Consider the following 27,598-nt stretch of genomic DNA (forward strand, 5'->3'; position numbering starts at 1 on the left):
CGTCTACACTGATAGGCAGCAGCTTTCAGCAGTTTCTGGCAGGTGGTCTTTTCCCAGCTGTGGCTGGAGATGCTCCTGAAGATTGAACCTGGGGCCTTCTGCATGCAACAGAGTTACAACCATTCCCCATAATATAGGAACACAGGAAGCTTCCTTACAGTAAGATTATTAGGGTCTGTCTAGCTCATTGTTAAGAGACGCGGGTGGCGCAGTGGGTTAAACCACAGAGCCAGGACTTGCCGATCAGAAGGTCGGTGGTTCGAATCCCTGCGACGGGGTGAGCTCCTGTTGCTCGGTCCCAGCTCCTGCCAACCTAGCAGTTCGAAAGCATGTCAAAATGCAAGTAGATAAATAGGTACCGCTCAGGCGGGAATGTAAATGGCATTTCCTTTCGCTGCTCTGGTTCACCAGAAGCTGGCCACATGACCTGGAAGCTGTACACCGGCTCCCTCGGCCAATAAAGTGAGATGAGCGCCACAACCCCAGAGTCGGTCACGACTGGACCTGATGGTCAGGGGTCCCTTTACCTTTACCTTTAGCTCATTGTTGGATAGCGTTGTCTGCACTGAGAGGCAGTAGCTCTCCAGGATTTCAGGCAGGGAGCAATTCCAAGCCCTACCTGGAGATGCTGCAGGGAATTGAACCTGGGACTTTTAAACATATGTTTAAACACTGTGCTGTGGCCTTACCCCTAAAAATGAACTAAGATTCCAGTCCTCATGGTTCTGAAATAAAAGCTGATTTGAATAGGGACTTACAGAGCTGCCTTATACTGAATCAAACTGTTGGTCCATCAAGCTCAGAAGGCTGGTCTGGGGCAGGCCTGGATGAGGCAGAGGCCACCTGTCATGCACTGGGAGACCAGTGTGGGAAAGGGTGACATATATTAATGCTGTGTGTCAGATGTGGAGAAGCCTTTTCGGCTTGTGACCAAACTGCATAGGAATAGGGTCATAGTTTTAAAACTAGAAACATAGGAAGATATGCCTTATATTGAGTCAGAGTATTGTGATCTGTCTTAAAACACTAATGCCTACACTGACTGGTAGAGGCTCTCCAGGGTTTCAGGCAGGGGAGAGTTCCCAGCCCCACCTGGAGATGCTGCTTTGGTTGGGCCTGGAGTCTTGTGCATGCATACTCTGTCACTGAGCCATGGTCCCTTCCTCTAAAAAGAGTTAGACCCTTGGTCCGTCTAGCTCAGTATTGTCACAGTGACTGGCAGCAGTTCCCCAGGATGTTGGGCAGGGAGTATTTCTCAGTCCTACTTGGAGATGTTGAGGATTGAACCTGGGACCTTTAAAGCATGTGCTTTAATGATGAACTTTAGGGGCCCTTCCCCTGAAGTTACAGCAAGGTTCCAGTCCTCAGGGTTTTGAATTAAATAGGGAGCTGCCTTGTACTGAGTCAGACTTTTGGGGTTTATCTAGCCCTGTATTTTCTACACAGACTAGCTGCAGCTCTCCAGGTTTTCAAGTCCAAGAAGAGCCCAGCTGTGGGTCTCTTTGACCTAGGATGTTATAGCCTGCCTAAGTGGCCTTCGACGCCTGAGGTGTGTTTTGGGTGCTCACCCCGTTACTGTGATTGTAATATTGTTTACAATTTAATTGTTTTTAATACTAGTTTTTAAATTGTTTGAACCAATCCTGGGACCTGCTGGTGAAGGATTGGTAGTAAGTTTAACTACAATTTATTGATAATAATACTCGAAGCAGACTCATTGAAATCAGTCAACTTCAAGCTACTCATGCCAAATAATTTTCAGTGCATCTAACCCTGAGTATAATTAATGTTGGCCACACATACCCATGCTAGAAATTCACCAGATGCATTTTGCAACTGGTGCAGGTCCAATTGTGACTACCGTATTTTTCGCCCCATAGGATGCACTTTTTCCCCTCCCAAAATGAAGGGGAAATGTGTGTGCGTCCTATGGGGCGAATGCAGGCTTTCGCTGAAGCCTGGAGAGCGAGAGGCATCGGTGCGCACCGACCCCTCTCGCTCTCCAGGCTTCAGGAAGCTATCCGCAAGCCTTGCAAGCCTGGTGGGAGTTCCCGCGGGCTCACAAGGCTTGCGGGCAGCAGCCTGCAGCCCTGGCGAGTGTCCGCAAGCCTTGCGCACCTGGCAGGAGGTCCCGCCGAGCGCGCGAGGCTTGGGGCGGCAGCCTGTCGCCCGAAGCACGGGGAGCCCTCCGGAGGGCTCCCCGTGCTTTGGGCGAGTGTCTGCAAGCCTTGCGCGCCCGGCTTGGGGCGGCAGCCTGCAACCCGAAGCACATGGTGCCCTCTGGAGGATGCCCCGTGCTTCGGGCAGGTGTGCGCAAGGCTTGGGGCGGCAGGCGGGGGGGATAATTTTTTTTATTCATCCCCCCCCCAAAAAAAAACAAGGTGCGTCCTATGGGCCGGTGCACCCTATAGGACGAAAAATACGGTATGTGGGAATCTTTGGATGTCAGGTTGGTAACTGACTGGCCGCTCCAGCTTTCTTAAGCAGGTAAGCAGGAAGAGCTTATTTATTTCATTTATATCCCACCTTTTTCTCCATGGTTCACCCCCCTATTTAATCCCTACAACAATCTTATGAGGTAGGTTAAGAGGCTGTGACTGGCTCAAGGTCACCCAGTGAGCATCATGACTTAGTGGGGATTTAAACTCTGATCATCTCCCAGGTCCTAGTCTGACATGCTAGAGTACTTCTGCCATGAGGCGGCTATATAAATTAAGTAGATAAATAAATATGGGGAAAGCGAAATGTCACTTAGAGAAGGTTCTGAAATATATTTCTTGAAGCTTTAATTTGTTGTACAGTGGTACCTCGGGATGCGAACGGGATCTGTTCCAGAGCCCTGTTCGCATCCTGAATGGAACACGGCGGCGTGTCTGCGCATGCACGGGGGCGCATTTTGCCGCTTCCGCGCATGCGTGTGACGTCATTTTGAGCGTCTGCGCATGCGTGAGCGGCGAAACCCGGAAGTAATGCACTCTGTTACTTCTGGGTTGCCGCGGAGCGCAACCTGAAAGCGCTCAACCTGAAGCACATTCAACTTGAGGTATGGCTGTATTCTGGATTGTTTTGTTTGATGTTTTAATGTGTTGTAAACCACTTTGAGATTTTTTTCATTAAAATATAAAGCAGTATAGAAATGAAATGAATACTACTACTTCTAAATTCCAGTACTATTAGATTTTCCATTAGATATTCTGTTGTGGCGACCATAACCTAGGTTTAAGGTGCCATTTGGAAAATTATCTTATGTATTTGAGTTTCTAACACTGCCCTCCCCATTTTTCCCAACTCAGATTCCACTTTGGAAGCCCCCTCCCAAAGCAGGATGTTTGATAGAGTCATAGAATTGTAGAGTTGGAAGGAACCCCAAAGGTCATATACTCCAGCCCTCTGCAATGCAGGAATTGAAGCAGCCTTCCTTCTCTTTTGTATGACCTCACCTCTAGCTCCCCCCTCCCCAGCTGCTGATCTCCAAAGGTAGACTGTCTCTGACATGGAGGAGTAGCCCAGCAGCCTCTTTTTCAAGCCCAGATGCTTTTTTGGAAGCCCTCCCAAATCGGCCCTTCTCCTCCCTTGCTTGGCTTCCCTCTCTACCCGTTTCCCTCCTTCAGCAATTGGTCTCCAAAGGTAGACTGCCTGTGGGCGTGAATCCTTTGCTCCCTGTTGTAGCTAGAAAAAGCTATCGTGGAGCTTTGCTTGCTTAGTCCCAAAATGTCTATATTGGGCACTGTCATGTTTTCATGACAGTGGCCAATATATTCAACGCCCTTTTAAAATGTGCTGGGGTATTATTGGGTTGTTGTTGCTTTTCTTTTGATTATGTATTTTGTGTTTTTATGTTGTGATTTTATCATGTGAACCACCCTGAGACCTACGGGTATACAAATTTAGTAATAATAATAATAATTTTCATAGCACCATCCCATTGCCCTGTTTGGGAGCCGCACCCCAGGCAGGATAAGGGGCAATGGCCCTCTCCAGCAGTTGCTTTTTGTAAGGTACACTGCCTCTGGATAGTTAATGTTTGTCATGGTTAATAAAACCAAAAGGGCTTTGTTGAATAAAAATGAAAGTTTTATTATGCTGATGATGTTTTCATCTATTTTGTTTACCCTGCTCCATGGCAGTGGCTGTGGGGGAACAGGGTGCTCACAGAACAGCTTAACAAAGGTCAGTAGTAAGACAGTCCCTACCCTCACAGGCTTGCTATCGAAAATACATGATGCAAGAGGAAAGAAGAATGGGGGTGGGTGGGAAGATAACAGTTTCAGTCTGCCACTGGGTGACAGTTGAGAGGGAACCAAAGGCTGCTGGTCTCTATGCAGAAATTGTGGGATTGTCCGGCTGGGCTCCTCTGCTTTTGCTCTTCGGCCAGATGTAAACGTCCAGTTGAGGAAGAGCCAAAAGTAGATGGTGTCTCTCTTGTCTTTTTTTTTTTTAAGGAACTTCTAAATGAGTTCTGCTGGATGTAGAATCAAACAGGCACTCTATTTTCCCCTCCACCCAAACCAGTAAGACCAAAGCATCTTGGAGAGCCCCATAAGCTGGGGGTGAAAACAGCAGCCCTTTTCTGCTATTGCCATACCCACCTGCCAGGTGGACTGCCTTTGGACATGAATGTTCTATTCAATGGGTAGGCAAACTATGGCCCGGGGGCCGAATCCGGCCCAATCGCCTTCTAAATCTGGCTTGCAGACGGTCCAGGAATCAGTGTGTTTCTACATGAGTAGAATGTGTGCTTTTATTTAAAATGCATCTCTGGGCTATTTGTGGGGCATAGGAATTCGTTCTCCCCCCCCCCCATATAGTCCGGCCCATCACAAGGTCTGAGGGACAGTGGACCGGTCCCCTGCTGAAAAAGTTTGCTGCCCCTGTTCTATTCCTAGGATGGCTTAGTAAAAACTGAGCCTTGCAGAATCAAGGACGCAAGGGCAGCAGCCTGTTTTCTCACAGTGAGCAGTAATGTAGAAAGCTGCAGCCCTACCTGGAGATGCCAGGAATTGAATCTGGGATGTTCTGCATGCAAGGCGGATGCTCTGCAGCAGAGCCAGAGCCCTTTGTGGAATCATAGAAAGCTACTTGATACAAAGTCAGACTAGCGGTCCATTTAGTCTTGTCTACATTGATTGACAGCAGTTCTGTAGAGTTTTGGACAGGATTCTCTCCAGCTTCACCTGGAGATGCTGGTGTGAATTGAACCAGGGGCCTTCTGCCTGCAAGGCAGATGCTTTGCTCATTAGATAGCTTCCCAAGATGTCTAGGAAGTAAAGAAATAGATGAAGGCAGTAGTGTCCTTGATGTTGCTTCTTAGCACGTTGGCACAGTACCCCTCTTGAACTTGGAGGTAACATACAGCAGATGTGGCTGAGTTGAGTTCTTGAGTTAGGAATGTGTGATCACTGACCCTGGAGCCGGCCCTACCATTAGGACACAGTGAGGTAGCGCCCTAGGGAATGGGCAGTGGCAGCAGGGTAATCAACGGAAAATCATGCTTCTGCAGGGCCTGTTATTGTATACCATGTGGTGTACCTGCACTATAATCCCATCACTGTGACCATTTGCTGTGTTCTCTAGAGCTAATAGGATTTGGAATCCAAGAACATCTGGAGGGCTACAGTTTTGCTGCCCCTGCCATACAACCAAGATGGCAAGTAGCTATTGCTAGCTCCCCACCCCCCTGTGAATCTAAACCTGTGTTACAGCAGAGTCACATCTAGTTGAGCATCCTGTTCTCACTGTAGTCAAGCAACTGCCTTTGGGAAGCTCATAAGCAAGACCTGAGTGCAACAATACTCCCACACCACTTGCAGTTCCCCACAACTGGTATTCAGAGGTATGTTGCCTCTGACAATGGGGGTATCTCTCCCCCCCCTGCACATTACGTACCTACTTTTTAAGGCAAACATTCTCAATAATCTCACTGTAGCCTTTCCTCATAGAAGACTTGTCCTTTTCTATGCCTTTTCCAGCTGTGCTGTATCCTTCTTCAGATACAGCAACTGCAACTGTAAGCGTTGGGCCTCAGCACACAGATTTGTGTAATGGAATTAAGAAGCTGGCAATTTTGTCTTTCTGTTCACTGTTTTCATTTGGTTTTATCTCTTCAGGGCGTGAGTGGGATGTGTTTGTCAGAGATTCTTGAGTTCTTTTGGGGGAGGCTCCTGGAGAGGAATGCGGGGAGTAGGGGTCAGATGATAGGGGCCAGAACCAGAAAATGTCCAGCATGATACTTTTGGAAGAGTTCTCTTCTAATTTAATGATTTTTGCTTGTTTCGCCATCCAGAGGGCTGCCATTCTGTGGCAGCTCAGATTCCTGTGGCATCTTAAAAGACAGATTTGTTGTAGTATAAACTTTTGTGGACTGCAGTTCTCTCAGTCAGGCTTCATACATCTCATACATTTAAAGCACACACAGCCAAGAATCTTGGGAACTTTACTCCTCACAGTTCTACACATTCCATTACTTTTAACAAACTACAGTTTTCATAATTCTTTGAGAGCAGTTTTGTGGTTTAATGTGTTTTAAATGTATGCTGTGGATGTGATCAAATTCTCAATAGAGCCCAAACAGTTCCTGAAATAAATTTGCCTTATTTTCCATTGGCATATTCTGGTTGGGACTGTGGGCAGGGCAGGAAAGGGTTAAACTCCCCCCATGTGCTACCTTTTTGACAACCCTATGCCAAACTCTTAAGCCACCATCACCAGTTGATATGGTGACCAGTACAGTTCTGTATTTAGCACCTGTTCAACTTTTGGCCCTCCGTACTTATGAAAGAGCATGAGGTGCCTCTCTCCCATAGAGCATATTTATAACGCCTTTGTGCTACCTGGCAAAAGGCTCTGCTTTATATCTCTGCCATACATGTATGTTTCAACAGATCTTTCTGTTTGCTTCAGAATGATAGAGCTGCATTCTACCTGGCTTGCTTTACAATTCCCAGTAATCTCTTCTTATTTTGTGTGTGTGTGTGTGTGTGTGTGTGTGTAGTGCTATACATAATATCATTGTTAGTTGACTGTAATACTTCACACACCTTGAGGAAATAGACTCTAGGCTAGGGATAGGGAATCTGTAGTCCATCAGTCTCAACCAGCATGTTCAATTAGGGCTGGATGATGAGAGTTGTAGAAAACTGGGGAGCTCCCAATTTCTGCTCTGGCCTGTGAAAAGTTGTGCCACCAAACATCTGTTAGTTGCCAGAAGACATATTGGCTGTCTCGTTTCATAATCATTACTGATTGTGGGGCACAAACCAGTCTAGAATCTTTCTCGAGAGATTCCTCTGGTCTGGTCTTTTGGAAAGGAAAATGAAAGACGGGAAGACAGAAAGTAGAAATCAGCAATGATTGAAGTTCTTGTGCCCTGCCCTCTGTTATCCTTTGCGGAGGGGGCAGCAATCTAGGAACTCCTTAAGGCCTCTTAATGATCTTTTTGAAAGTAGAGGGGGGTGAAAAGGGGATTTAGGTGAGTACACTGTCTATAGTGGATGACATGATGATGAATGCTGGAGGGCTAGTAGTGTTCTCTAGCTGCAAATATGCCCCCAAGCTTTGTGGCAGTATAACTGAGAATAAACCTCATAGAATTGTAGGATTGGAAGGGGGATCCAAAAGCTCATTTAGTCCAACCCCCTGCATCCCTGAAATCTGAACTTTCTTATTTTTTCCTGCTACTTTGCCCTTCTTGGGACATGTCAGCTTCTATGTAATTCTTGGCTGATACCACACAGTGTGTGTGTTAAATACCTTTTTTGGTTGAAAGGACCCTTGTGGACTCTAGAGCAGGGGTTGGCAACCTTTTTCAGCTGTGGGCTGGTCCACCATCCGTCAGACCGTGTGGTGGGCCGAACTATATTTTTTTTGGAGGGGGAAATGAATGAATTCCTATGCCCCACAAATATCCCAGAGATGCATTTTAAATAAAAGCACATATTCTGCTCATGTAAAAACACCAGGCAGGCCCCACAAATAACCCAGAGATGCATTTTAAATAAAAGGGCACATTCTACTCATGTAAAAACACACTGATTCCCGGACTGTCCACGAGCCGGATTTAGAAGGCGATTGGGCTGCATCTGGCCCCCGGGCCTTAGGTGGCCTACCCCTGCTCTAGAGCACTGGTCTTCAGCTGATGTGTTGAGACCCTCCATCCATCCAAAAAAGGCTTGTGATCTAAGGTGGGCTGGATTCACAGCCCTAACACAGTGCATCTATTGTAGAAAAAAAGGAATGGGTCTCCAAACATGTTCAGCTCTGAGGTCTGGAAGACCTGCTCCCCACCTTGCAAGACTTTCCCCACTTGACCTGGGAGGTGAACAGAATCTTGCGGTATTGTTTAGTGTGGTGTTGTTGTCATTGGTATTATTTATTGTATCTTTATTTTTAGATCTTAAAATGAATTATGTGGGAATTTGTTAAGTTTTGTTGTGTACCCTTTGATGTGTTTTATTTCTTGTTTATGGCTACTTCTGTTATGTTTGCAATCATGAAAATGATTCATATTGCAAGCTGCCTTGAGCATCGTTCTAACTATGGAAAGGCGGCATACAAATGTGATGGTGGTGGGGGTTGGGTTAAAGGTGGGTCCCACGCCTGTAAAAGTTGGAGGCTGCTGCTCTAGAGCGTATGTGAAAAGATGTCTGGAGTTGCCTTAGAATCTTGCTGGCCATAAAACTGCTTTCTAGTCTGACAGCAGGTTTGTGTCAAGACCTTTTAACTTTTGAACTCGTATGTTGCACATGCATAGTTGACTTCTATCAGTGACCTGCATTGTAGCTGGGGAGGGCACATGATTTGTCAGAGGTAGCTTGAGAAACTTGGGTTTCAACTCCTTCATCTTTGGCCATGGGCAAACTAGGGTTTCTTAGGCTCAACCCACAATGTGCAGATATGTGGTGGATGAGGTATGGGTTTGAGTCCCCTAGTATCCACTAGGCTTGCCAAAAATGTTTCATTAGAAAGTGATTCTGAGGGTCTGTTTTTATTCCCTATACATGTAATAATCATTGTTGTGATTTTGCCAAATACCAACACGCAAACTTTGATTTTGCATGTTTATTGAAGCGCCTTGGCATTTCTTCTTGAAATGAATTTCAGAAGTATTTCTTATATAAATTATTTAAATAATGATAATGGTGGTATTATTCACCATGATTCCAAATCCTTTTCCCTGGTCAACCACTGCCAGTTCAGACCCCCATCAGTGTATAAGTCGAGTTAGGGATTTACTTCTGCCTGGTATGCATTACTTTACTTTTACTTAAAATTTGTTATTTTTGACACCTGTTCATCTAGTTCAGAGAGGTCTTTTAGAGTGCTTCACAGTCTGGTTGAGTTTTCACCATCCTGTTTTCTTTTTTAAAAAAACAACCACCTTGTTTTCATTAGACAAATTCATGGAGGAGAGGGTTATCGATGGCTATTAGCCACAATGATTATGCTCTGCTGCCACCTTTGAAGGCAGCAGTGCTTCTGAATACCAGTTGCTGGAAACCAAAGAAGAGAAGAGTGCTCTTGTGCTTGAATCCTGCTTGCTGTTTCCACATGGGCATCTGGGTTGGGCACTTTGAAGACAGGATGCTGAACTAAAAGTAACTTGTCTGCACTTACCCCACCCCACTGCTTTGTTCACAGTTGTGAAGAATATTCTTATGTTATGAATGGTCCGTGTTGCCATTAAGAAAAAGAGGTAGGAATAGACCAATATATATGTGGACTGTCCCTGGATAAAGTGACTTTTCTTCTTTAAGTTCTCAAAGTTCTTAACCTAGCCCAGGGTTGTCATCAGAACTAGCCAGATGTTTAACTGATAATCAGTCACAGTCAGTCTATAAAAAAGAAGACTTTAGAGTCATCTTGCCCTTAAATGGCAACTAGATATTTTGTTTTAGCAACTAACCTTGGTTTAAGGAGCCATCTGGTGCCTAGCTTATATATCTGAGTTTCTAACCCTGTTTTTGAACCCGGTTCAATAGCACAGGTCCCAGAGCAGATCCTTGGGAGACCCCACAGCTCATTCCCTTGTGACAGTTCTATTGTGACAGCCATCTTCTATTGTGACAGGCACTCATGAACTTCTAGTCTTTTTCTCCCCCGTACTCCCCTTTATCCTGGGCATCACAAGTCTCAGATAAGTGAGTTAGCTGACATAACTCTTGTTCCTTAGGAAGCCTGAACGATGCTGCTCTTGCTGATTTCGAATGTAGGTTGTATGTTGTTGGTATGGACTTTTTTGTGGGTAGATCAGAAGGTTGGGGTTCTTCCTAGAGGAATGTACTTTAGGGCAGATGTTTGGGGCAGGAATTTTATGGGTCTGTCTCTGTCTATGTAAGTTCTTTTCCCTGCTGCTACTGATGTATCATGGCTGTGCTGCTCACTCCCCACTCCCTTTGTTTCGCTATTCTATTCTCACTGCAAGGGCAGTTTCCAAGTGGGGAGGTGTGGTTTAATCTTATATAACCAGGGTAGTTGAGATTCCTGCATTGCAGGGAATTGGGCCATGACCTTTGGGGTGCCTTCCAACTCTACAGTTCTATGATTCTGTAATAAGACAGGAGATACTGGTTTATCAGTCTCATTCATAAACCAGTGCTAAGCTAGAGTTCTCCAGTTATAACAGGGAACTGTGGTTTAATTCAGGTAGGTAGCCGTGTTGGTATGATGCAGTCAAAATATATTTAAAAAATTAAAAAAAAATTGTCCAGTAGCACCTTAGAGACCAACTAAGTTTGTTCTTGGTATAAGCTTTCGTGTGCATGCACACTTCTTCAGATACTTTGTGGTTTAATGTGAGCCACAATGGAATGCTAAAGCCTTAACACAGTGGGAAGCAGACAAGCTAGGCACTTGTTCTCACCTGTGTAAACCATAGTTTGAGAAGTTAGGAAAGGTTATATATATGTGACTATAGGCAACAACCATTTCACATGGGAGTTTCTTTTCCCGGTCCCCACATGTATTGGCAGATCTCGCATAAGTGTGTTCTGCCCCTCCCCCATTCCACCTACATTCTTTCCTCATCCAGGTCCAAAAGGACCTGTGCGCTAGTGATCATATATCATTTGGACGTACCTAAAATGTTTGTCACTTGTATTCAAAAGGAGTGTGCAGGGGTCAGTAAAGAGTGAGTGAAATGGACTTCACATCAGTTTTGGACGATATATTTCCCAGCCACAGCAAGCACGTCTCAGGCTCTGCCTGCCTAAGCCTTTGAAGAAGCCCCCTGTCGCACCAGCTTACTTGAGCCAGAGTAATATGGGGGCGATGCTGACTGGGGCTGATGGGAATTGGAGTCCCAACATGGTCTGGAAGGCCACACAGTTCCCTGATCTAAGAAGAGGTCACCTCTTCTTTCATGATGATTGCCTCTTCTAAATAAGAGGGCTTCTTCCATCTCTTGCAAGCAGTAGGGAATGATGCTGCAAGCTAGATCAGGGGTCAAATGTTTTTGGACTCCACTTTCCACCATCCCTGAACGTTAGCCATACTGGCTGCAGGGGCTGATGGGAGTTGGATTCCCCATAACATCACAAGCGCCACAGGTTTCTCATTTCTGCCGTACTTTAAAAAAAAAGGGGGGGGGAGACAAGTTAAAGTGGGAAAAAGAGATGTCTCCGCAACAGCTTTGCAGTTGTGAGGGTTGCCTGGTGTGATAAGGTGGCTTCCGTTTCTATGTCCACATCATAAGGGACGCGGGTGGCGCTGTGGTCTAAACCACTGAGTCTAGGGCTTGCCGATCAGAAGGTCAGCAGTTTGAATCCCCGCGATGGGGTGAGCTTCCATTGCTTGGTCCCAGCTCCAGCCAACATAGCAGTTCAAAAGCACGTCAAAGTGCAAGTAGATAAATAGGTACCGCTCCGGCGGGAAGGTAAATGGTGTTTCTGTGTGCTGCTCTGGTTTTGCCAGAAGTGGCAAGGTTGCCTACCCCTGGGTTTAGTCATGCTGGCCACATGACCCAGAAAAATCGTCTGCAGACAAATGCCGGCTCCCTCGGCTAGTAAAGCGAGATGAGCGCCGCAACCCCAGAATCGTTTGCGATTGGACTTAGCTGTCAGGGATCCTTTACCTTTTTTAAGAACAACATAATCAAGTCTCTTTTCTGTTCCTGACACCCCCAATAAATCTTCCATTTTAATACGGCATTTGTAAAAATGTGTTTAGACCTGTTACTATTTTATAGAGGGAGGGAGAGTTCTTAGTACCCCACCCCTTGTGTTCTGGTATTAGAAGGTGCTCAGGATTTGTCAGCTATTAGCTTGAGCCTGACATAGGGGCATGTGATGTGTTGTGGCTGTTCTGGGATGCAGAGAGCAGCATGTATGGGTTTCCACATTGGGAGAATGACAGCTGTTGGTGGGTAGGGTATGACATTGATGTTTGATAGGCTGAGTCAGTGCAAACAGGAACTGAGCAGGGAGAGCAAAAAGTCAAGTGCATTTTGGATTTTTGAGGGGTTATTTACTGAAATTGTTAATGGGTGCCACTGGAGATAGTGACAGGCACGCTGGTGCCTGCAGGTGCCATGTTAGCCATCCCTTGGTGTAGCCAAGCTGCCCGGGGAGTCTGGTTGAGATGCAGCTCCAACTAGCTGGGCTTCCCAGTATCCTTTTTGACATGTGACATTAATTCAGTTTCTTGGTTGCCAGTGTGGGGTTGGTTCCCTCTGGCTGAGCCACCAAAATGGCATTGTTCCTTTGCACTACCGGCCCTTTGAAACAACAGTGAAACTGTGTCATGTTTCTGCCATAGCCCCTCCCTGCTGCACCATACCCTCTGGGTGGACACTCCCTGCATACCCCACCACAGTTGTGACTTGTACACCTCCCATGTGGAGGAGACCTCCAGCTGACCATGGCTGAGTTGTGAGCCAGACCATGGTCCTATGTGCTCCTAAAGCATCTCTGTGGGGGTTGCTTTCAGCCTGTTGCTCAACTGTTAACAGAATCTAGGAACAGGCACCTCTAATTAATTTAGTCAGGAAAATGGGCATGAGCAGCGGGAGAGTATAATGTTGCAGTGACCCTGGAGGGGTGCGACTTGTTGTTTCTTTGTTGGCAGTATCTGCGTCAACCACTTCCATAGGAGCAAACCCACCAATGTCCCAGGTAATCTGTACTGTGCTCTGGTTGGCTCAGTCCATTAACTAATCAGTTCCTTCTCCTGCCTTTATAAACTTGCTGCCATCTGCATAGCCTCCTCTTGGATTCCGTCTCTCACTCATGCTGCATCGTGTGTCTTTTGGTCACGCTCTAGCATGATGAAATTTTGATTCCCCACCCCACCCCGCAATATATATATTGCTGTAAAAGCTGTTTCTTGCTGTTTCAGCCACATAAGAAGTAAACTAGTTTGCTCATGTTGTTCCAAACTTCTTCTTTCTTTCTCTACAGCAAATGGCTGCTAAAATTGGTGAGATCCCTCACTTGAATAATTCCACACCACTTGTGGACCCTTCAGTGTACGGTTACGGAGTAAAACGTCCCCTGGATGATGGAAGTAAGTCTCCTTGGTTTTCCTCTGTTTTGCCTTTTGATACTTGCTGTTAATCATATTATTTTGGGGAGGGGGTTGGTGGCATGATGTCTGTTGGCAGAGTGCTTATTGCAAATTAATAGAATAGCATTGTAGTAGAACAGGGACGTCCAACTCCCAAGAGACTGTGATCTTCTTACAGGGGGGGAAACTGGCAGTGATCTACCCCTGGGGGGGGGGGAGTTTCAGCTCAAAGTTTTTGAGCTTGCTTTAGGGAGGAAAGCCCCATTATTAAGGGGGAAATGTCGGACTAGAGTAAAGGGGAAAGGAGATTAGTCGCTCACCAAAAGATAGCTATGGAAACAATCTGCCTTACAGTGAAAACTCCGTCTTCCGTTCCTACAGTCATGCGAAAATGAAGGGCGGGGAGATGGGGGGATGGGACGGCTGCTCTTAGGCAAAAACAAAGGAAAAGGATCCTGCGATCAACAGCGGTCGACCGGAACCTCCCAGGGATCGACCAGTCAATCCCGATTGACCTTTTAGACATCCCTGTAGTAGAAGATTCATTTTGCCACATGTGGTGAATATGCAAAATACCTAAGGACTTTTGGGAGATGATTTATAATGAGTTGGAATTTATGGTAACTTTCCCCAAAAGACCGGAAGCTTTTTTACTAGGGATATCTGGAGCAGATATCCACCCCCCTCCAAAACAGATAAATCTATTTCTTTACGGAATATGATAGCATATTATACACACAAAAAGGGTGTGATGAGGTGGTACCTACCAAAGGAGAATGGCAGCTGAAATGGATAGAATATGTAGAATTGGCAAGTTTTGACATGTAAAATTAGAGATAAAATTAGAGACAGATTTTAAAGAAGATTGGAAAATACTTGCAGAATACTTTGAAACTCACTGGAAAAATGTTAACGCAAATAGGATTTGAGTAAGAGTAGCAGTAGGGGTGAACTTTTTGTTTTTATTGTGAGATAAGGTGAAGGTATACAGTAACTATAATATGCAGCATAAGCTGAAATTTTGAGGGAACCATGGAGGGAGGGAGGGGAAGTTGCAGGAGGAATGATGGATTGCTAAATTTGAAATGTTGTTTATTTGTTAAAATTTATGAATAAAATTATTTTTTTTAAAAGAAGATTAACACTGGAATGCCAGAAGTGATTAAGAGAATAATGTCTTCCACAGTCACTATGTCTGGACAGCCACTTTACTCTTTTTCCAGACAAAGCAGAACCGTGGTAGTTAAACGCCACTGATCAAATCTTTGCACCTGGCTGGCAGGGCTTGTCAAATGACAAGTAGGTTTTGGCAGTGCTGATGAAGCTAGATTGAATGTTCCCTTGATTAGTTGATGGTGAAATTCAGTTGAAGCTGTGCCTGGGAAGCGAGAGGAGGGGAGAGGGCAGCTGGAGTCTGCTAGTTCAAACCCAACGGCTGCAGAGTTAGGTATGTCCTATTGGTCTGTTGGTTTCCATAGGCTGATATGCCCCTAACTCACTATGTGACTGGCCTGACTCTGTGCGTGGGACCATAGATAGGTTGGCTGGTGAACCCCACTGAGCTGGCTCATGCTAACCCAAGTGAACAGAAAATAATAAGAGCCCTGGTCCATTTAGTCCAACCTTCTGTTCTTATAGTGGCAAATCAGTGGGAAGCCCACAAGCAGGAGCTGCGTGCAACAGTTCTTCCCTCCTGAGATTGGCATTCGAAAGCTTACTGCCCTGACTAAATGTGGTCTGTTTAACCTGCTGTGATTTTAAGATGGTCTCCAGTTTAATACCCCCTTAAAAAAAATCCTATTGGCTGGGTTTCAAAGAGCCAGGTGTGTTGAGACTTTTGTCCGCATCCCTCAGTTGCATCCAGGGCTTCCCAGAAAACTCTTGGAGTGGCATCTACTGCAGCCACATGAGCGGCTGCATTCAGAAATAAGTTGGCGAAATCAGTGTACTGTAGTTTTCCGTGTATAAGATTATATTTTTTTCTTTAAAAATAATGCCGAAAAGTGGGGGGGTCGCCTTATACATGGGTAGTGCATAGGGTGAACATTTGATTGGTTGCTGCCATGGCTGTCAGCAGCTATTGTGTGTGTTATTTGTTGCTGCATCAATGGGTGGTGTTGATTGGCTGACGCTCTATCAGTTGGGCGGGCGTTAGGCAGCTTCTGACGGTGATGGGGCAGGTGGGAGGTGGATTATGTGCAATCCTCCACAAAAAAGCTCAGCAACTCTGGGCCATCTCCCCTCATTTTCTTAATTTTGAGTCCCCCCAAATAGGGGGTGTCTTATACATGGGGACATCTTATAGACGGAAAAGTACAGTATGTGCATGGAAAACCTTGATTTAAAAATGAGAATTCATACCCTCATCTGAAACATACATACAAACACACACACACTACCCGCCCAATATTGGAACCATTGGTGAGTTTGGGAAAGATTGGAGGGGAAAATAGGGGTGGTTTCAGAATATAAAGTGAAATGTTTAAATGTTCTAAATTCTGGATCAAAATGCTTAAGTTTAGTTAGTGCAAACAAGAATTGGGGGATATTTGTGGGTCCTTCAGATACTGTTGGACCCCAGCTCCCTTCAGCCCCTGCAGCCACCAATAGTGGCCAATAACCTGGGATTATAGAAGTTGGAATCCAGCGATATCTGGAAGGCCCCATGTATCCCCATATCTGATCTAAGTAACAGAATTCCCTGGTACAATCGGGATGGAAGGATGCCTCTTCTTAGATTAGGGCTGCGGGACTGTTTCACCCTCCATGTATTGTTAAACTCTCTACTCCTCTCAGCCGTAACCAGCCTGGATGATGGGAGTTATAGGTCACTGGCAGGTCTCTGGTCCCCCATCAAACCTGTATTCCTCTGTGATTAGATCCTGAATGCGTGAGGCATATTTAAGTTCATGTGTAAATGCTTTTGCCCTGTTGTCTGAGGCTAACTATGCAAATGTTCTTCTAGCTCACAGTGAGATTTTTGTCTCTTTTCTTAATTTGTAGTGAGTTTTACTTTATTTCTAAGCTCAAACAAAATAACTTATGGGGTGACCCCCCTTCCCCCTCTTGGCTTGCTGCAATGTGCTCTCCATGTCATGCTTGGCGAAAAAGACATTTTGAGTGTTTTAGTGGGCAGCAGCTCCCTATAATTATTTCTGAAACAAAAACTTCACAAATGTATCAGACAACGCGGCTAGGCACTGACTTAAATTATAATACATTTCAGCACCAGTCAGCTATATGTGCTTGCTATGTACATTTTAACTTTGGTTGTCACATGGAACAGCTGGTGGCCCTGGAGTTGTTCAGTTATGACTGTGTTCGTCAAGGTTTCCTGGGCACATTTGTGAACGGGAGAGACTGTTGTGGGCCCCACAAGCACTCAGCGCAGCCAAGCATGCATGCTGCAACCTCTTGGCTGCAGGTTCTTCTTTGAAGCCTGATTTCAGCAAGGGAGAAGACGGCCCCCAATTTGTTTGATTTTATTAAGTTTTTTACCATTACCATCATTTTATTTGCAGTCAACAGACTATTCAAGCAATCAATAACTATTTTATAACAATTGACAATAACATTGATTTAAAAAAAAACCATTAATACAACTGCAAAACTCAGAATTCATAGAATCGTAGAGTTAGAAGCTAGAACCTGAGGGTCATGTAGGAATCTCAACACGCCGTACCCCATCCAATGTGAGACCATACTTGACCCTGCTTAGCTTTGAAAATGTGGAGAATTTGCTACACAATGCACCCCTTTCACCCAGATCCCAAGGCTTCTGTGGAGGCTGTTGCTGATCCCTGTTCTGTTCATTTATTTATTTGATTTCTTGCCCACCCTTTACCATAGAGCCCCAGGGCAGGTTGCAACAATATATACAATTATAAAACAAGTAAAATGGTTGCCACCACAACGAAGTATGCAAACAAACAGTTCCTTAAATAAGGAGAGTTAAAAGTAACTCAAAGAAAGATGCAGACTAGTATAATGAAGATCTTCACTTGAAAGAGAAATAAGGGCCATAGAGAAGGTTCCACAGCAGCCCCGGTGCTGGCAGGGAGCTAACTAGGATGTACCCCTGGTTGTATGATGATTGAGCTACCATGTGGGGTGAGGAAATTTCTTAAACCAGGAGATTATTCTGATGTTCTGTTTTCTCCTTTTGGGGTGGGGTGGGGGAAAACCACCTTTATTTCCTAAGTACATCTAGCTAGCATGGCAGTGCTTCAAAGCTTTTAAGTTACATTTATTAAAGCATGCTAAATTATATTGCTTTCAAAGGCACTGAAATTTTCCCCAGTGCAAATAAGCCTGGAAATTTTTGCATCAGTGGCAAAAGTTCTGGGAACTTTTTGCATTGACGTTTACCTATTTTGTTCCTGCTGAACCTGTCTGGGGGGCAGGGGGACAACAAGAGAAAAAGGGGCCCTTGTTTTGCTTGCATTCGAAATCTCATTGTTCCTTTTCTTCACCTCTATTACTCGTGCATATTCTTGGGGCTGCTTTCTCAACCGCTGGGATGAGCAGCAATGAGCTTCAGCTTCAGATATGACTTTTAACAGCATACCTATCCATTTCTGTAAATGGGCAGCTGATTGATGGAGGATTATGCATGAGGCGCTTAACAGCAGTGTGCTGGTTGTAACAAGTTCTTAGGGTGTTGGGGGAAGGGGAGAAGAGAGGGTGGAGGGGTTTTTATTGGCCATATTGAGGATGCAATCTTAACACCCACCTCCTTCCCTTAAAGCATCCTTAATATACAGCAGCAGCTGGAATTGGCTGAGCTGACCCGGGCTTGAAATGGAGCTGGGAACACAGAACAGATCCCCCCCCCTTTTTTAAATTATGTGCTGCAAAATGTGCCTGCCTGTCTGTCTTGAAACAAGCAGGAGCTAAGAGCCTCAAAGGCCACTGTGACTATGTCCCTTAGTGAAGGTAGTGAAGATAGGAGCAGGTGAAAGTGGTCTAAGTCTGCTGTGGTTGGCCACTGTCCTCTTTTCAACACTTGTCAAAAACGTTTTCATTTAGACAAAACAAAAATGAATCCATCCTGTGGATGTTGCTTGTCTTTTCTTCAGAGTAAATCTCAATTGAAGTAGACTCAGACCTTTTTTTTTTTTTTTAATGATGGGGGCTGCTCCTGGAAAATGGGGCCAATTTTTATGCAACGTTTTCCCTTATTTTGCAGTAAAATGACAGCCGTTAAACTTAAAATTGTGCCCGCTAGATGTAAAAGTGGGGAGGGGAAAGAGTGCACATGCGATGATGGGGGCTGCAAGTTCAGCCGACCCTTCTATTTCGGAGGCTGATGGGAAGTTTTTTTCTGCCTCGATAGTAAATGGCAGCTTGCATTCTGAACGATCCCCTCCCCGTTTAAAAAAAAAAGCCAGAGGTTTGCTTCTCTATTAGCCTAACTCTTTTCAGAGCAAAATGGGCTTGTTTGACAGCAAATAGAGCTTTAGATTGTCTGTACCTTGCAACCTTGAGCTCTGATGTTCTTTTAATTTATTTCCTCCACAAGGGCTGTCAGGAAGGATAACTGTCTTCTAGTCTTAACTGCTTGCACATGCTTCCATGTCTTGTAGGGTTTGTGTTATAGAGGAGAGGGAAAAGGTGATCTTTTGAACATGTTTTGCTTAAGGTTGCTCTGAATCCTGGCAGAAACTTGACATGAGATAGTGGACTGTCTACAGGTGTGTGTATCACATTGAATGTCTCCCACACCCTGTTCAAAAATGAGAAGAGACAGATGCTCTTGCAACTAGCAAACTGTAGTTCTGGTTCTGTTCCTTGATGCACTTATTTTCTACTTGAAGTGATTGTAAAAAACAAATATTTAAAAATCGATGGTCCTTTAAAAATATGAGCAAACTGTGGGTTGAAGTAGTATCTGTTCATATGTACATATGTAGGCTTAGGTCCAATAAGTTCTGTAAGTCTACTTTGATCAAAACTTAGTTGGAAACAATACCCATCACTTCCTTCTCACTCATTATAGGAAACCTGTAGAACCCTCGTTGTTCAAGTTATTTTATTGCTCTAGCCCAAAGGCCATGACAAACTTGTATTAGGTATTAGTATTAATAAAAGAATACAGAACATATATCCATGATATAATTATCCATAATAAAAATAAAGACATTGCCAAGTTCCTGAGCACTAAAACAGTTTCCCTTGTGCATCTCTGACAGCTCCAATATTATTTTGCCTTTTTAAAACCTAATTTGCCAGCATACATGCTATACTAGAGAGAAGAAAACACCAGGGGAAAAGGAGTTAGATGAAATCACTATAAATTGTTGTAGTGATTTGGAAGTTTAATCTGAAATCACACTGGATGAGTTTATTGGTGCCTCTGGTTGTTGGCATCTGTCTGTCCCGGGAGACTATGGAGAAGTGTGCCTTTGGGGTTGAAGTCAAACTGTTGGAAGGTTGCAGTGCCTGCTGTGGCTGTAGAGACTGATATGGGAGAGACATGTTTTGTTGCAGCTGGGGTAGATGAAGGCATCTGGTAATGCTGCTGCAGATGCACTGTGGCGTTTCTTTTCTCTGCATTCCTCTCAGTGGTCATTCCTCCTCTGGTCACTGCTATGGATACACAACCTGACTGTCAGCCTCTAGGCACTGTGGCTGTCTGCAAAGGATTCTTACTTGGCCAAGTTGATGTTGCCAGCCTTCATGTCTGCAAACATGACATGAATACAAATGCAAAATCTCCCTGTGTATGGGACCCTGTTGTAGTGACCATCCAAGACTGCAGTGGGCATCACTTAGAAACACAGTTCAATGAAAGCATTTCTTAAGGAAACTAGTCAGAGTTGGATAACTAGCTCTAGTTTGCAAGAGTGGATACCAAGGGAAAATTTTTGTGTTTCAGATTAGTTGTAGGTCCCTTCTGGATTATATTCAGAAGAGCCAATACCTTAGTTGACACTTATCAAAGTCAATGCAGAGCTCAGTTCTTGAAAATAGTAATAGTCCAAAACATCTTGACAAGCTGCTTTCTGGAGTTGGTTATCACCCAATTCTGTATAGCACAACGTAGGAAGAGGCTCAATAGGCATAGTAGCATTTTTTAAGATTAACTGAGTGCAGTCTGCTCTTGCCTTAATTGTTGACTACCTGGATTCTGTATGAAGAAGAGCTGTTGACCTGATGGTAGAGAGCAGTGCTATTTTTCTAGAAAAAGAGGGGCTGGAACTCACCAAGAATGTCTCCCTTGTTCTCTGATAATGGCAATGGTGCCCACTTGAGAGGTGCCAGAACTGAGTTCCAGTGAGTTCCAGCTGAAAAAAAGCTCTGGTAGAGAGTATAGCTTCCCAAAAAAATATTTTGCAGTGTTTCCAAAACTTTAATGGAGTTCAAATCAGAGCACCAGATTTCAGTGCTATACAGAAAATTTGAGTAAGCACTTGCTACCAAATATATTTAGAGCAGGTTCAACCAGCAGCCCTCCCTTATTGTAATAAAACTTCATCAATGTCCCTATGGTTTTCTGTGCTTTGAATTGCACTGCCTGCATTTGACACTTCCAACAGGGGGTTTCACTAAAGAGTACATCAAGGCATCTAAATGAGCAAGTTTGTCCTATGGCTTCCTGATCTGAACATTTATACCTAGGACTGTGTTTGCCAAAAATAATGAGTAATTTATAGGTAGGCCTTCTTGTTTACATTATGTACTGAACACCTCCAGGAGATTTTTGAGGCCCAGTTGGGAAAGGAGCACTAGATCATCTGTCTACATTAATATTGAGATATTTCTGTTCCTAATTACTAGGGATGGCGAATTTGCGTTGGCACCAAATCATTAATATGAAAGTTTAAAAGAGTGGGAGCCAGAAGGCAAGCTTGTTTCACTCCTCGTGACATTTTAAAAGCATCAGTCATATCACCATTTAAACCTACTCTGACCGTTATTTCTGTATTGCTGAATAGTTCTTGGATCAATAGTAGAAGTTTGCTGTCAATGTTAGCAATTTGAATTTTTTCCCACAGTCTGTTTCGAGAATCGATGTGGGGTGTTTGTGTGTGTGTGTGTGTTTGTGTGTGTGTGTGTGTGTGTTTGTGTGTGTGTTTGTTTGTGTGTGTGTGTGTGTGTGTGTGATACTTGTTCCACCAGCAAAACATTTTGTCCCAAAGGAACATCATTGCACTAGAGTGCGCATAAACAGGTGATGATTGTCTAGTAGATTGCACCATTTGGATGAGTTTCTTTTAGTTCCATCATAGTGTTGGATCCCTGTGTTGCACAGCATTGAAACTCACTAAGCTGCTAGCGTAAGAGCCCCTCTGTCCTCTGTGTTCAATGTTTCCCAACCTTTTTCCGACCATGGCCCTCTTCTAACCTTGTTTCCTTCCTGTGCCCAGCCCTCAGTGTAGCCAAGGGGGGAAGAGGGCTAGCTGTCCCCCCAAAAAGTAAAAATCAATACAAATAAGAGGTTCTGCCCTCTTAACGAAAGCCTGCTCCCTAACAAAAGTCCTGGCTACACCCATTCCCCCTCCCCACCGGTAGAAAGGAAGCTATTTAAATGTTCTGTTTTTAAGCAAAACATGTTTTATTTATAATTTTTATAATTTATACAAAATTTGTTGTTGTCGTTTAGTCGTGTCCGACTCTTCATGACCCCATGGACCAGAGCACGCCATTATGTAAAATACTGTTACATAAAATGATAGGAACATACTGAAATGTTGTTGAAGCATGTATTATTAAAAGTAAGCAACACTCATTTGACCCTAGTTATTTGATACAGAGGAGGAAAGCTACAGATACAGTCCAAAAGGCGCAAAGAGAGTTATGTATATATGGAAAAAAATAAAAAAGCAAGTGGTCCTCACTGACCTGATGCAAAAAGATATTGTCATTTGGAGGAGCCCTGGCTGCCTAGATAAAACGCTGTAGCCCCACACCCCCTTACCTCAGAGTAAGGCCCACTGAACTCAGTGCAGCTTTCTGCTGAGTAGACACTTAGTTATTTACTAGGTGCAAGTCAGTAGCACCAGACGACTCCGCTCAGCTAGGCACTGAGTTCAGAAACAAACCAGGACTGCTCAAAGAAAAGGCATGTGGCAAAAAGGAGTGCTAGGCCCTGCCCCTTAGCCATTTGTGATTGGCCAAGTGGATAGCCAGCCAATGAGGATTTTTAACAATTGTTTTTCCCCCTTGACTTCTCACTTCCCTCTGTGGCCCCCTAGCCTTGTGCTGTGGCCCCCCATTTATGCAGTTTTCACCTGTGGTCCCAATAGGGGGGGGAATTGGCCCCCAGTTGGGAAACATTCTCTAGTACAGTGTTTCCCAACCGGTGTTCCGCGGCACACGAGTCGGGCGGCGAGAGGCGGGGCGGCGGCGGCGAGGAGAGGTCGCGCCTCCTGCTGCTGCCTGGCGCTCCTCCTCGCAGCCGGCAGCGCTGCCTGGGCGCCTCCGCGCGACTCTGCCTCGCTGGGTTTGGTCTCCCAGCAGAGACGGGTCACACGCGCCCCTCCCTCCCTCAGCCTGCGCGGAGGGAGAGCCAGAGAGAGGCATCGCTCCTGCGCTCCGAGGCGGATTGAGCGCAGCTGAGAGGAGCTGCCGAGGGAAAAAACTTTCACTTTTGTGCGTCCCTCCCGGCGTGACGCTGCGCGCTGACGTCACGGGGCGGGGCTTTAATGGTGGTGTGCCGCGAGATTTTTTTTCAGTAAACAGGTGTGCCGTTGCCCAAAAACGTTTGGGAAACACTGCTCTAGTAGATAGAAGACATCCCAGAGCATCCCTTTAATCCTCTGCGGTCCTGGGTAGAGAGGAGCAGACATGGATTTGGGATGACAGCTAGCAAGCCCCCCCCCCCCAACAATCCCAGCATCCTCATTCTCCACAATTTAAAAAAGACCTTTGCATCCCTTGTAGATTCCTGCTCTGGCCCCGGCTTCCCCGCTCTGTCATACACTGCTCCCATGAGATTGATCAGAAGCCAATATGAGCTCCTTCAGTTCGCAGTGGGAACTTTCAAAAGGCATATCAGGGTGTTAATTGCTCAGTGGCAGCTCCCATTCTAAGAGATGCAGAGCAATAAAAATATTGGCACTTGGTCGATGACTTTGGGGACCTGTATTGTCAGGAAGTGATTGATGTAGAGCAGAAATAGATTGGCCATCTTTTTGCCTGTTGTGTTTATTTGCCTAAAACATGTATTTAATCAGAGACCGTGATGAGCTTTGGTAGTATTTTATCACTCCTCAATTTCGTGTTGTGTGTGTGTGTGTACCTGCCCTTCAGACACCACTTTGATTCCTAGGATGGCCCACTTAATCTCAGGTTAAAAATAGTATGTGGGTGCCCAGGGTAGTGGTTGGGTGAAAATTTATCACATTGAAGTTTAGTCTGTTTGCCCCTCGGCAAGGAGATGCAATTGAAATGGTTTCTGCCAGTTGTTCTATCTCAGCAACTCATTTTTGTGAGACGTTCTGCTAAGGTTCTGCTTGCATGAGCATAAAATGGGATATGTTGGGTGCTTCCTACTGAGCATCCCCCCCAAAACCCCCATTTTTGGGTGGGCAAGTGGACTCTGTTTGGTTCACTTAGCCTTAAGGTACAAACCATTATATGAACAAAGGAAGCTGCTATATACTGAGTCAGACCCTGTCTCCAGCTTACTAAGTATTTTCTACACTGCCTGGCAGTGTTTCTCCCCGGTTTTAGTCAGAGGATCTTTCACAGCCCCACCTGGAGATGTAGGGGATTGCACTGGGGTCTTCTGCCTGCAAAACAGTTGTCTACCCACTGAGCTGTGTGTGGTGCTTCCCCTGAAAATGAGCTAAGATTCCAGTCCTCAGGGTTCAGAATTGAAGGCTGATTTAAACAGGGACATAGGGAGCTAACTGACAGCGGCTGTCTAGGGTTTCAGACCGGATGTCTCTCCCAGTCCTACCTGCAGATGCTGCCCGGGAAAGAACCTGTGACCTTCTGCATGCAAAGCAGGTGCTCTGCCACTGACCTATGGCTCTTCCTGTGTTCACAGTTGTTGTTGTAAGGGCAGGTATCGTCTCTAAAAGTTAAGCAACAATTTTAGGTTTGTTCATGTTGGTCAAGGAATGACTATTTGCCAAAACTGCTGATCCAACAAAGTGACCTGGAGTCCATGGACGCTAATGCAACGAGTCTTTAAGGTGCTAGGAGACTCTTCAGGTGGTATCTGAATTAGGCATGTAGTCGGCCCCCTGAAGCTCATAGACTTTAGTCCACTTATTTGTGTGGGCCTACCCCTTGAGTTTGATGTATCATTGGATCTCTTCTTTTGTTGTAGGTCAATTATATATGTATTCAAAGCCTCACAACTAGAGGAGTTAATGTAATTATTGTGGGTGCTTAATAGCTTTCTGGAGCACAACATAACTTCCCACCGCCACTGCTCTGCCTCCACCTCCCCTGGCCAATCTGCTCTGGGTGTTCTTCCACCACAATTTTCTGGAACAGATGCAGGGGTGAAGTAGGGTAGAGAGAAGTTCTGTTGCACTTGAGGAACTTGTTCATAATTTAGTTGGATACAACATGGTCCGTCCCCCCCGTAGCTTTGCTACTGTCTCTTATTTGCAATTCAGCCCTTTGATGTGGGAGAGATTATTGCGCTCGGTGGGGAGGGGGCACTCCTGGATTCAACATTGTCACTTGAGGCTCAGGTGACCTAAATGATCAGAATGCCTTTCTTCAGCTCGAACTGGCTCACTAGCTGCGGGCCCCTTTTGGAGAGAGATGATTTGGCCACTGTACTCCGTGTTCTGGTAACTTCCACATTGGATTATTGCAATGTGCCTTACATGGAGCTGCCCTTGTAGACAACTTGGAAACTTCAGTTGGCCTCACATGTGGTGGCCAGATTGCCAGCTGGGGTTCCCTTCAGATCTCATATAACACTTGTTTTTAAATAGATGTATTGGTTTGTTTCTGGACACAATTCAAAGTGCTCACATTAGTGTTTAAAGCCTTAACTAGCTTTGACCCCAAATACCTGAAAAACTGCGTCCTTCTCTACAGACTCTCCCTGGTGCTAAGCTCCTACGTTGTGGGTGCATATGGTGCCTTCACTATGCATCTTCGGCAAATTCAGAAGACACATCACCCTACCCTGGCTTTTGGCACATAGAATCTTAGCATGGTAGAGTTGGAAGGGACCCAAAGTGTCATCTATCCAACCCCGCTGCAAATGCAAGAATAAGTTGTATATACTTGAGACATGTATATTTTTAGGATACAGCTCTTTTTGTAATTTTAAGTTGTGTTAAACTGTTTCTGTTATCATGCGGTATTGTGTTTTAGCATTAAGGTTGTGTTTTAATAATTGTAATCCTTAGGGTGAAGGGCAGGTAATAAATTGTAGTGACAACAACTAATGGAAACTTTCCGATTGGGGTGTGTGTGTACACGCACAGAAGACAACCTTGCACATAGCTCTTCCCCTGGTCGTATTGAGTAGAAATGTCATAGCACATAAAACTTGGTGATGATGCAAGGTTCTTTAACAGCCCTATTCCTTTAACAGGTCTTCGGGTAAATTGGCTCCATGGAGCACAGTTAAGAGAAACCCAGAGAAGTATGTTGCAAGTCCCCCCCTCCCAAACCCCTCCTCAATCTCTCTCTCTCTGTTCTCTCTCAGTGCGTTTGATTAGACTAAATCCTTCCAAATCTCTTGTGTATTATGGCTTCTTATTCTCCCCACCTTTTAAATGCTGTACCAATCTGCTTGATCTTTTATTATTATTATTTTTTACACTGGGTTTAATTTGGGGAGGTTGGGGTGGGCTGCACTTTTCTAGGGATTCTGGGATCCTGAGGTGCTGGATTTCTCCCCCTCCCCATGCCTCTCACCGCATGGGAGCAAGGTGGATCAATTTCCTATCCTGCGTTCAGCTGGACACTTCGCTTCTCCGCTGTTGTTGATCAAGAAATCCCCTCCTGTTTCTTGTTCCACGTAACACATTCATTTCAGCCACTGAACCCAAATTGCTGTTTTTTAGCACTGCTTCTCCTTTATTTTCTCTCTCGCTCTCTTTTCCCCCCTTGATGAAAATGGTAAGAACTCTTTTCCCCCCCTGCTATAGAGATGAAGTTAGTTTATCCGTACTAATGCTTTGATTTTTTTCTTTTCTCTCTCTTCTCCGACACAGTAGGTAACCAGTTAGGGGCCCTGGTACATCAAAGGTAAGCAGTGGGTTATGTTTTATTATTTATTGATCACTTCTAATTGTTTATTGATCTGCCATCTGTACTGGAGTGTTAGAGAGTCAGAGGTTGAGAACGTGGCAGAACTGTGTAGGCTCAGTTTCTCCTCTTCCCACACGCCTCCGCCCCAAGACTGAAGTTTTCTGCTTGCGTTCCTGGATATTGCATGCATTTGTTTGGAAAGAGATGAGGCACGCGTACGCAGTGGGTAACGCAGAAAGGAAGGTCTGCATTGAATTAAACGTCGTGTCTTGGGCTGAGATTCATGAAGCTGCTTAGGTTAGCCAAATGGAGTTTGGAAAAAACCCACTAAAACCTTGAAACAACAGATTTTTGTGCCAAAGCATAGGCTTCTTTTGAAGGGCTATCAGTAAGAGTGTTGTTTTTGTATGTGTATGCACAGTATCAGACAATTCATCTATCTAGTGCAGTATTGTCTACTCTGACTGGCAGCAGGGTTGGGACCGGGGTCATTCCCAGTCCTACATGAGAATGCTGTCAGGTTTGGAGCCTTGAGAACTTCTGCATGCACCGCGGGTGCTTTGCCACTGAGCTATGTCTCTTCCCAAATAGGAAGTTACCTTTTACCATAAATCCATCTAGCTCAGTATTGCCTTCTCTGACTGTCAGCAGCTCTCAAATGTGTGAGGCCAGAGGACACCCCTAGTCCTGTTATTGAGTTACTTATTTGGTGAAATTGTTCACTGCTTGATCGTATAAAAACCCTTGAAGTGGTTTACAAAAAAATCCTACCTGGAGAATGCTGTTGGGAGAGCTGTGCCCCTTCCCACTTGGTTTAGAAAGCAGGTTGCCTTGTAGCATGATGTCTTTTCTGGTGGTATGCAAGAGCTGCAAGCCCAAAGCCACCCCCACCCCACCCCGACCAGATGTATACTCCAAAACAGCC

The 27,598-nt window shown here is 45.0% G+C and overlaps 1 protein-coding gene across 8 annotated transcripts in view; it reads left to right on the top strand.

The window, feature by feature from the left end:
• Nucleotides 1–27,598, top strand: part of FUBP3 (far upstream element binding protein 3) — a 61,013-nt gene that overhangs the window by 1,189 nt on the left and 32,226 nt on the right. For 2 of the 8 annotated variants that reach the window (XM_082207363.1, XM_082207359.1), the window contains exons 2-4: nucleotides 13,392–13,497; nucleotides 26,012–26,062; nucleotides 26,637–26,670. In XM_082207363.1, coding sequence (XP_082063489.1) covers nucleotides 13,395–13,497; nucleotides 26,012–26,062; nucleotides 26,637–26,670 — 188 coding nt within the window. In that variant the 5' untranslated portion in view covers nucleotides 13,392–13,394. Of the gene's footprint in view, nucleotides 1–10,072; nucleotides 10,205–13,082; nucleotides 13,107–13,391; nucleotides 13,498–26,011; nucleotides 26,063–26,636; nucleotides 26,671–27,598 lie in introns of those variants that run through there. The other 6 variants (XM_082207366.1, XM_082207360.1, XM_082207361.1 and 3 more) reach the window with 5 other exon arrangements.

The sequence above is a fragment of the Podarcis vaucheri genome (assembly GCF_965113315.1).
Source record: "Podarcis vaucheri genome assembly, chromosome: Z".
Taxonomy (NCBI): Eukaryota; Metazoa; Chordata; class Lepidosauria; order Squamata; family Lacertidae; genus Podarcis; species Podarcis vaucheri.